Source organism: Echinops telfairi, unplaced genomic scaffold, assembly GCF_000313985.2.
Source record: "Echinops telfairi isolate 266 unplaced genomic scaffold, ASM31398v2 ScPeMD7_7420;HRSCAF=8458, whole genome shotgun sequence".
Taxonomy (NCBI): Eukaryota; Metazoa; Chordata; class Mammalia; order Afrosoricida; family Tenrecidae; genus Echinops; species Echinops telfairi.
In genome coordinates, this window is record NW_022111320.1 from 13,770,664 (window position 1) to 13,782,072 (window position 11,409).

Here is an 11,409-nt window from a genome sequence, read left to right on the forward strand (position 1 = left end):
ATGCTAATAGAAATGGATGCAGGAATATGAAGAAAATGTTCCACAATTGACTGTGATAATGATTAAAGAAATATTTTATATATTTGAATCATTGGTTTATATGACATGTATATTATATGTTAATAAAGCAGTATATTTTTTAAAAGCCATTTAAGTTAGATAGATGTCAGCTAAGTCCACACAGAAGGAACATACCTTCTCTGTGTGATCAAGGATTGTAAATAATAAGATACAAGATCAGAAAAAGAAATTTAATTAGAGCTTATATTCTGAGCAACTGCTTTGCAGAAGGCTGTAGATGACAATGAAAGCCCCAAATCTTTTTGCAGCGTCCTCGCATGGAATCAGCCTCCGTGGAATTCCCTCCCACCATTGAACCAGGATGGGAATTGCTTCACCCTCGGAGTGCATTGGGAAGGGGATTACTGCAAACACAGGTTAAACTGTAACATATTCTTGTTTGTTTTCCCTTTTGGCCAATTTCTTATCTGTTCTGGTTTCTAGTATCCCCGCTTTCACTTAAATCAAGATTTTTCTCTTTTATTTCATTTTGCATATGATTTTCTTCATGTGAAATCCAGAAAAGATGAATCTAGAGTCAATAACTAGATGAACAGTTCCTTAGGGTTATGATATGTGAGGTTGTGGAATACGGATACAAGAAAGAAGACCATGTTCTGCAGTTGATTGTAGTGGATTGCTCAACTCTTTTTAATACATTTAAACCATTGAATTATATGGTATCCAAGTTATATATCAGTAAAACTGTTAAACACGAAAAAAGGAAAGGATTTTTCAGATGAAAAATGGAGAGTAGAGAGCAGAATTTTAGATTGTCATGGACTCCATACTTCAAGGAGTCATGTAGGATAGATGAAATCCTGAATCTATTGCCCTGGGATAATCTTTAAACCTTTAACCAGAAATATCATGTGAAGTCTTATTAAAACCAAGCAATAGTTTATTAAGTTTTGTGAGTGAAAATGTCTGCATAATGCTCTTTTAAGGACTGTCTATGTGGGATCAAAATGCCAACAGCAATTCCAAAGATTAACTTATCATCTGAGTGGGGGAGTAAATGTGTGTTAATGTAGGAGGTCCACTTAAGAATGAAAAAGAGAAAATAGGTTCACAACTCAAAGAGTGTAATCAATGTCACTAAATGGCGTATGCAGGAACTGCTATTGTTTTGGTTTTGCTTTTTCTGTGTATACTCTCAATGGCATAAATAAATTAAATTGCAAAATGAAGCAGTCACATGAATATACCTTGAATAAATATTGGATGGACAGGTAGCTATGTGAACAGATGAATGTGTGGACAGATGGAAGAATAAAATAGCTTCGCCAAGTATTTAGTGGCATCTTACACCCCTTTAACATCTTGACATTTCCCTGGGTTTCTGGGAATGTGCTCCAAATTTCACTTCACTGTGCTATAATCAAATGATATTTTGTCAGTAATAAGTTATGAATTTGATTAATAGATTGTTCAATGAAACTTTCAACCAATTCTATTGAATTTATAGTAACATGGAAAGAGTAAAAAGGACAGTGAAAGGCAAAATAGAATTTTGTTCAGTAAAACTGACCTGAGCTATAATCCCAACTTTGCTAATAGAACCACATCTCAGATATCCACTTTAAAATAGATATACTTATTGCATGCAATTATTGGAAGGCTTAAATAATATGAACTTCCTTTATCTCTAGATACGGTAAACTGCCATATAATGTTCATTCTTTTCTAGCTGCTAACACACCAGCCTGTGCTATAGTAAAATTTTTATTAATGCGCAAATGTCCTTTAGAGGACTATTTAAGATACAAATATATGACAACTAACTAAAGTTAGAATTATAGAATTTATTAATTATTTTCTGTAGGACAAAAAATATAAAGCAGAATAAGGTTATTAGTTGTCTTATGCATAGTCATGTTTACAAAGAAAAATGGCTTATAAATGAGGGCAGTTGATCTTAATAGTTGAATACTTCCTATTTGGTCTTCTACATATAATGGACTTTTCATATAGTCCCTACATCTTTGTTTTGCATCGTTAAGACTATTACTTCTTTGGTTGTCCCATGTCACTCACTTTTAAAGTACAATGTAACGAGGTATAGAAGGGACCAATCCCAATAATTGTATCAAAGATTACACGTCAATAAATATTCATGGGAAAGACATATTAATAAGCTCTAATTGCTGATTTTAGAACTGTCTTTTAAAACTAGAAAGTGTAAATAAGTGAGAACAGTTCACATTTAAGTTTATAGGCATTTACTCTGTTGTATTGAATTTCAGTACAAGTTTCAAACGTAAATTGAAGAAAACAAGTTTGTCTACAGAAGCAAGCAGAAATAAAATTGGTTAGAACACGTTGTCTTGATTTACACTTTTTATTTGAAAACATTTTAGAATAGATCACACTGGTTCATATTGTTCTCTCTATAATCTTTATTTTATTGAAAAATAAAGGAAGTGTGAAGGGATGGGTGAAAGCAGCATAAACATCATCTAAAAAGGAAACTTTTTAAAATTCAAATATAAAGTATAGGATAGAGGCAGATGTCTTTGTTCCTTTCTTACATGTTATACACATACTTTCTGTGACAATAATATCTTTTTGTTGTAGTTATAATTACTTCTTATTTCTTTTTATCTTCACTTCACTACTTATTTCCTGACATAATTGCTTGGCTCTTCGTTCACGACCCAGAAGTTCTTTAGGGAACAGATTTTTCTCATCAAATACAGCTTTCAGAGCTACAAAAATGATGAAGAAAATAGCACGTCAATTACATCTGATGAGAGGCCAAATTAAGTCAAATAACAAGAAGAAATTCTTAAGCCTTATTTTATCTCAAAAATCTGTGTTTCAATAAACAAGTGTGGATTTGAGAATTTATTCTTTAATATTCTGCAATTCTTTTTACTTCAATCTTAAATTGACAAGCTAAATTCTAGAAGGATATGTTTGTTTCATTCATTTATATAGTGATAGAGAAACATTATTTGAGAGTAGATGACTAAGAGTTTTTCATTTTTATTTTTAATCTACTTAAACTCTGTTAAAGATTCATAAAGAGCAAAGAACAAATTATTCTGTATTGAAATATGACAATTAAGACAATCAAAACACAGTTTGGCAGTCTGCATGACAACACGTACATCTGCAATCATATCTTTATAACATATTCGATCTGCACGATCTGTGGGTTCGAATTAAAAAAATAAAAGGAGCCAAATTATCCCCATGAGTGGTTATATTATACATCAAGGAGAAATAGGAGGAAATTGTGTCATGCACTGAAGAAAATAATTTTGACCTTTTGCTTCAGTTTGCTATTTCAACAAATGTTTACTGAGTGTACACAACACATAAAGTTGTGTTCAGGCATAAATGGAACACAAATATGGCTTTGTTCCAACTAAGAGAAATAGAAATCAGTACATAAATATCCAAAACATCTTATTCAATAGGATACAATGCTAAGAGAATATGAACAAATATAAATGTATGTGTAGAAAAGATAGTTTATAATATTCAGGGATTAGAAGAAAACTTTAAGAATTAGACCTATTTGAGAAAACTCTTGAATCTTGGAGCTGAGGTTAATGTAGGTGGAGAGAAAATAATGTCAATTTGAAGAGACAAAATGAAAACAAGAGCCACTATTCAGGTAAGTCTGAACAGAGCACTTGAATGGAAGCACAATGTATATAAAGGTGAGTAAAAGTGGGAAGAGAGATGAGGTGGGTTGAGGGTGAGTTACATAAATGCCAAGCCAAGGAATACAAAACAGAGAAACCCTTGTAAAACCGGAGGAACTCTATGGTTTCGTGGCCCTTTTATAGATTTGAATTATGGGAAAGAACAAACAAACAAAAAACAAGCTCTCCACTTCAAGTGCATGCACGTAAAGTCATCCCTTTCTTCTTTTCTCCTGGAGAACATACAAAAAAACAGACAGATGTGGGAAATCACCCGGCCAACAAAGTGCACTTTCAGCAACTCTCTAAGATCGATATGATCGGTAGCCTACAAAACATGAAGAACGGCAGCTGATATTGGGGAAAATATGCACAAAACTAAAAGGTAAGTATATAGAGTGGCAAAAAGGGAAGCAGCATCTTGGGAAGTGCTAGCAAAAAGACACTTATGTCGGGGAAATGTAGACTAAGGTGAACAGCACTGGAATCGGAATGTTTCCTCTGCTTGCTTTGGCTCAAAGTAATGATGGAGTCTACGGTACATAAATCATCACAGACCTGAGTCAGTTCTCAGAAAGCAGTCTGTCCCTGCAGGTTGTTAACTATTGGAGACCATCTTCATTCCGCACTGCAAGGTCTCTCCCAGAGACCTTGCAAAGCTCAGTTTTAAGCGGAAAAAATGAATAGTAATTAATTTTTGAAGGAGCTTTCACAGCATATATGCAAAGGTATTACTAGCCAAGAAATAATTGAATAAATGATAGAACTAAAACAATAATAATAACAAGATAACAATAAAAAATATCGGCATAGCCCACCACCAGACAAAAAAAAAAAATGTTGTCATTGTCAGGTCAATATGGTTACCAAGCATATTGCCATAAATAAAATTTATTCTTAAAAAGTGAATAAGTCCCATGACAGCAGATCAAAAAGCGAAAGTGAAAGAACTCAGGGGAGCGATGAAGACACGGTAAGAAGGGATAACATATCGTTAGCAGAACTCAGGAGAGAATAGAAATCAATCACAAAAGACAATAGACCATATGCCAACACGGTTGAAAATGTATGGGTAGAAATGAGAAAAACCAGTAAGATGAAAATTTAATGAGAACGAATTAGAGAGAAAATCACAGATATTGTTGAGACCCCCCCAAAATAGATGCAACAAAATAGAGGAGGGGGCTCATAGAGAGAAAACTAAAGTGGAACAAAAGTTCAAAGCACCATTTGAAGTAGGTTTTCTCAAATAAGGACAACCTGATGTGTATATTGAAAGGAAACACATGGTACTAGAGGTACTTAACTCAGAGTTGTTAAAACTAAGGCATGTCCTAGTAAAGTTATTAGCTTTTTTAATATAAGGAGAGAATAATTTGGTAACCAGGCAAAATTATCAAATCATTTAAAGGGAAAATAAAACTACTTATGTTACATTAGATAGCCATACTCAATACCAGAAGCTAGAAGTATACTCTTTTAGGCTGAGTTGTCTACAGAAACAAAACCAGTGACATATGTGGAAGAAGGAATTTTGTATCAAAAAGTAATTTTATATCAAGGAGTCATGCCAGTCCAGTCTAAGTCAAGTCCATGATAGCCAGGGTCCTCTTCAGACCCAGAGCTGCAGGCTGGTGATGAAGATGGGTGAAGCAGGAAGCAGGGAGTTCACAAGCCTGTCGGTGCAGTCCTGTGGATCCAAGTTCCCTGGAAAGATAGCAAGGCCTGACAGCTCTTCAAATCAGCAAGCCCATGGGGCTGCCCCTAGTGGCTGCCACAGAATCCTCATGAAGTCCCAGCCAGGGAGGTGAAGGATGAGAAAGAAATGAGTTCCCAGTGCTCTCTCATAAAGAGGCACACACCACGGAGGTATCCTCAGGCTGTGACTTGACTGACAGGTCGGACTCCACCCCTGCACTTTCACAGAGGTGCAAGTTGACATAAAATCTGTCACATACACCTACAACAGTTTTTTAAAAGAATGAGCTAGTGACATTATATAATTGACACTGTCTCTAAACTATTAAAACAACAAATAATTTTCAACATCTAGAGAATGCAGGGACTATGTTTCCCAAGAATGCTTCCTGTGGAAATTACTAAGAGATAAACTGAGAAATAAATGAGAAAAAATTGGGGAAAGATACTGTAGTCAGCACTGAATAGATAAATGTGTAACTAAGATGAAAACCATGTGGAGTGTAGGGTGACAGAACAGACAGTAAAGACCAGGTGCTTGGAAATATACAAATGATACAATAACAAAAATAAGAAAGGGAAGGGACAAAGAAGTTTCACTCTTGATGAATCATTAAGAGCTAATGGAAAATATATATGTGCATATCAATTAAAACTGACAAGAATATTTAGCAAAATAAAAGTAAGTACAAAAGACCACCACAATATTAAATAATTTTGTATGTAGAATGAGGGGGACGGGACTGAGGGAACACAACATTTTCATCATATCTCATGTCATAGACCTAATAATTACTATCCTAATGAAATAAAGGACTATATTCTACAGAAATACGAATGGCAGAAATACAAATATATTCATTATGCTCCTTGAAGCACTAGTCACAATAGTAAAAAGATAGAAAAAACCTAAGTACCTGTCAACAGACGAATGGGCAAGCTATGATACATATAGACAATGGAATACCATGCAACCATAAAGATGTTGAGGGCATTATATTGAATAAAATTAATCAATCACAAGAGGAAAAATAATGTAGGAGACCACTGTTGCAAAGTGATGAAAAGGTTCTCACACAGACAACAATTGATCTTTGAAGGTTGCAAACGATGGATGGGAAAGGAAGAGCAAACCATGAATTAGATGGTTATCACATAGTCCATTGAGTGAAGGGAAAGGCAATGTACAATAAGGGAGAAGGTGGCACAAAATGATCAAGACAAGGAAGACTAGCAAGAGCATAGGCGAGTTTTTTATGTTTTTGAGACAATTTTTATGTGTGAGACAACTGTTGGCGCATTGTCTTTTTCACCAGCTACCTTCTTTCTAAGCAAGATATCTTTTTCCATGGACTAGTATCTCCTGATAATATATTCAAAGTATGGGAGATGACTTCTAACGAGCATTCTGGTTGTCATTCTTCCAAGATATATTGTTTGTTCTAAAGCCAGAATTTAAAGACCTTGATTCTTTTGTAGTCATCCTTATTTATTGTCTAGTTTTCAGATGTAAGTGAGGCAACTGAAAATTCCATCGCTTGGATCAGGAGCAACTTAATCCTCAAAGTGACATCCTTTTTCTTCCACATTTTGCACAGGTATTGTGCAGCAGATTTGCCCCATGCTATACATATGTTGATTCTTGACTAAAACGTCCCTAAGTATTTGTATATCCAAGGAAAATTAAATTCCTCATCATGTCAATTTTTTATTCATTTATCATGGCGTTCACTATTGGTTCAGTTGGAAGGCTTTTTGTCTTCTTTATTTTGAGCTGCACTCCATAATAAAGGCTAGTCTTGGATCGTCATCAGTAAATGTTTCAAATCATCTTGGCTTTCAGCAAACAAGGTGGTGCCTAACCACATATTGAAGGTTGTTAATAATAAACCTATCTCCAAATCAGATGTTGCATTCTTTTTTATATAGTCCAGCTTCTTAGATTGCTTGTTTGGAAAGAGATTGAATAAGTATAGTCAAATTATTCAATACTTTTACTGATTGCAAACAATCCACTACTCTCTTGGGAGAAAAGCAGGGCTTTCTCCCCCACTATCATGAGCCAAATTCTACCTTGCAAGTCTGGCTAGACCAGAGGATGTACGCTGGTACAGATAGGAACTGGAAACACAGGGAATCCAGGGCAGATGATCCCTTCAGGACCAGTGGTGTGAGTGGTGATACTGGGAGTGTAGAGGGAGAGTGGGTTGGAAAGGGGAACCGATTACAAGGATCTAAAAGTGGATGAAGGGAGACGTCGACAGGGCAAGATGTGACAAAATAATAATTTATAAATTATCAAGGGCTCAAGAGGGAGGGGGGAGCGGGGAGGGAGGAGAAAATGAGGACCTGATGCCAGGGGCTTAAGTGGAGAGCAAATGTTTTGAGAATGATGAGGCCAATGAATGTCCAAATGTGCTTTGCACAATTGATGTATGTATGGATTGTGATAAGAGGTGGATGAGCCCCTAATAAAATGATTAAAATGAAAAAAGTAAAAGAGGACAGAAAAAGAAAGTAAAAATTGTATATATAGGTATAAATATAAATATGTATATATGTAAATATATAAATATAGGTGTATCTGTCTATATATGTATATATACATAAATAAAACAAGGAAGCACTGGACTTTGGGCCTCTACTTTTTAAAAAAAAGGTGGGCTTTCAACTCCCATAGAGTTACGTACAGTTCAGAGACTCACAGGGGCAGTTCTATTCTACCTAAAGGTTCACTATGAGTCAGCATCTACTTACTGGCAGAAAAGGTTTTTGCTGTGTTATGTTTGGTATTGGAGTATTAGAAAATACGAATACTCCTGTTCTGTTCAAATGTATATTCAGGTTATCCATGAGCACACCATGTGCTCTGGAATTCCCATTCTGTGCAATGCTATTCATTGTGTTTGTTATTATCCACAGAGTTGAATGCCTTTTTCACAGTCAATTAAGATATAAGCATCTTTCTAGTATTCTCTCTTTTTCGCTAAGGTCCAGCTGATGGCAGCAGTGCCATCCCTCGGTCTGTCTTCTGAGTCCTGCTTGGTTCTGGCAGCTCTTTGTTGCTGTGCTGCTGCAACAGTACAGGTTTTCTGGATTCTTAAAAAAAATTATATTCAGCAAAATTTTGCTTGCACAAGTGACATTAAAGATATTATTTGATAAAATGATAATGGTATTATTTGATATTTTTTATTGTTTGATAATTTATGCATTATGTTGAGTCACTTTTTTTGGACTATCCACAAATATGGATCCACAAATAGAGTCAGTTGGTCAGGCTGCTGTTGTCTACATTTAATGACATCGGCTATTAGTCCTTCCAATGTTTCCGTAGATTGTTGAAACATTCCAACTGGGCATCCATCAACTGCAGTAGTCTTGTTTTTCTCTGATGCCTTTAGTGCAGCGTGGACAACGTGGACTTGCTCCTTCCCTGCTGATCACACGCTACCTCTTGAAACGGGTGAACATCAACCAATTCTTTTGAGTACAGTGATTCAATGCATTTCTTCCATCTTTTTTCAGTGCTTCCTGCATAATGCAATGTTTTACCAATAGAGAATTCTGGTTTCCCCTCCGGTTCTTTCAGTTCGAGATAAGCTGGATGTGTTCTTCCTTTTTGGCTTTCGAATCCCAAATCTTTGCACATCTCGCGATGCTTTACTTTGTCTTCTTGAGCTACACTTTGTAACATTTTGTTCAACTCTTTTACTTTAGTTACTCCATATTCAAGACCAAGTTTCAGCATCTCCTATGACATCTACTTTGGCCCTTTCTTTGATTCCTGTCTCTCTAATAATGTTTTATTTGCTTTTTGGGTGTCATATCACCACTCATCAAGTCTTTGTCAATTAGTGCTTACTGGCATCAAATCTGTTCTCTATCTAGTCTCTGAACTCAGATAGGACATACTCAAGGTCCTATTTTGGCTATCATGAACTTGCTTTTACCTTCTTCAGCTTTAACCTAAACTTGCAAAGGAGCCATTGACTATCTGTTTCATAGTCAGCCGATGGCCTTACTTTAGGCGATAGACATTGAGCTTCTCCATCATCTCTTCCCACAGATGTAGTAAATTTTATTTTTATGTACTTCATCTGGTGAGGTCTTCCTATATTGTCACAATTTATATTATTGAAAAAATGCATTTGTAATGAAGTTGTTACTGTTGCCAAACTCTATTATGCAATTTCCAGCTTTAATTCTATCGCCAAGGCAATGTTTTCCAACCACTGATCCTTCCTGTGTTTCTATGGTTCCATATTCCAATCTCTAGTGATTATTAATTCATCTTGATTGCATCTTTTCTCTTTCACCCTGAAGAGATTTATATAATTATTCAATTTCTTCATCACTGGTATTAGTGGTTGCTGTGTATGTCTGAATAATAATTGTATTAATTTGTCTTTATAAGCATATAGATATTATCCTATCACAGAGAGATATACTTCAAAATGTTTTTTTTCTGATGATGAAGATGATGACTGCAACACCATTCCTCTTAATTTGCCATTTGCTGGCATAGTAAAATCATCTAATTGTTGGTTTCCATATGGCCAATACTAGTCCATTTCCGTTCACTAAATGCTTAGGATATCATATGTTTTATTTTAGATGATTTCCAATATTCCTAGATTCCGCCTTCATAGACTTCACCTTTTGATTAGTAATGGAAGGTTGAAGCTGTTTCTTCTTGTTCTGACTTGGGGCTTATCAGCAAATGAAAGTCTGGAAAGCTTTGCCCAGCCCGCATTATGAAGGTTCACTCTGCTTTCAAGAGCCAGCTCTCACCCATTCTTATCTTGACTTTTCCACCTGAAGGGTTCATCTTCCGCGCCATGTTTGACACTATTCTTCTGCTAGTCATGGGTTTTCAATGTCTGATTTTTCAGAAGTGCGTCCCCTTTTCCTTCTCCCTAGTCTTTCCATAGTCTGGAAGCTTTGCTGGAAGTTGTTTAGTAGAGGGACACTTCTGGGTTTTGAAATATACATGGCATGCTTTTTACCATCACAGCAAAACACAGTACAACAAACTGACTGATGAGTAGGGACAGGGTAGCACTGCAGAGTGAAGTTATAAAGATGTCTTAAACACCACCATGCGCCATAAGGGACTGACTCACCGGCCGTGGGGTTATTTGCCCAGGGATAGCACTCAGAAGACAGGAAGGGACAAGAAAGAACACTTAGAAATGAGAAACACAAGGACAAAGAGAGAAGAATCCTATTCTTTTGTAGGTATTGCCGTCAATGTCAGAAAACAGAAAGTTATTCAATGGAAAATCAATTTTCTCTGTAAACTTTCTCCCAAATCACACTAGAAAGTTAAAAAGGAAAAATAATACAAAGTAGCAGGCTAGAAAATCAAATATAACTAAATATCAGGAAGTGTAAACTCACTCCCTCCCTCAGTCACAGCGAACCCTGGTGGGTTTCTGAGATGGTACAGTTTACAGGAAGAGAAAGCCCAGTCTTTGTGCCAAGGAACTGCTGGTGGTTTCCAAGTGCCAGCAAGACAATGCGAATCAGATTCACTCATATGCAACCACCACACACCAACGTCCACTGTGAGTGGACGTATGCCTGAATTTCCTGGGATAAAACTGAGTTATAATTGTATCAAACAGCCAGAGCTAGCATATATCTAAAATAAATGATTTCATAAAATGTGAAATAAAAAAAGGAAAAGTAGACCAGGCCAACAAAAATCAAAAGGAATCAAAGCCACCATTTAAATCCCAAGTTCATACTCTGAAAGGATACTCATTTTACACATGGGTAAGAGTGGGAATGAGCAAATGAGGTTATAGGAGAAAGGGAAAGCTTTCTGAATTTTTTAAATTTAATTTTATTTAAATGAGATGGATTCTCTCCCCCCTCACTTCTTTTTTCTTTTAATCATTTTATTAGGGGCTCATACAACTCTTATCACAATCCATACATACATCAATTGTGTAAAGCACATTTGTACATTCATTGCCCTCATCATTCT

The 11,409-nt window shown here is 35.8% G+C and overlaps 1 protein-coding gene across 1 annotated transcript in view; it reads right to left on the bottom strand.

Annotated features, from left to right (window-relative positions):
• Positions 1-2,643: 2,643 nt before the first annotated feature.
• WDR49 (WD repeat domain 49) overlaps positions 2,644-11,409 on the bottom strand; it is a 158,358-nt gene continuing 149,592 nt past the window's right edge. The window contains exon 18 of the mRNA XM_004704102.1: positions 2,644-2,768. Coding sequence (XP_004704159.1) covers positions 2,644-2,768 — 125 coding nt within the window. The remainder of the gene's footprint in view (positions 2,769-11,409) is intronic.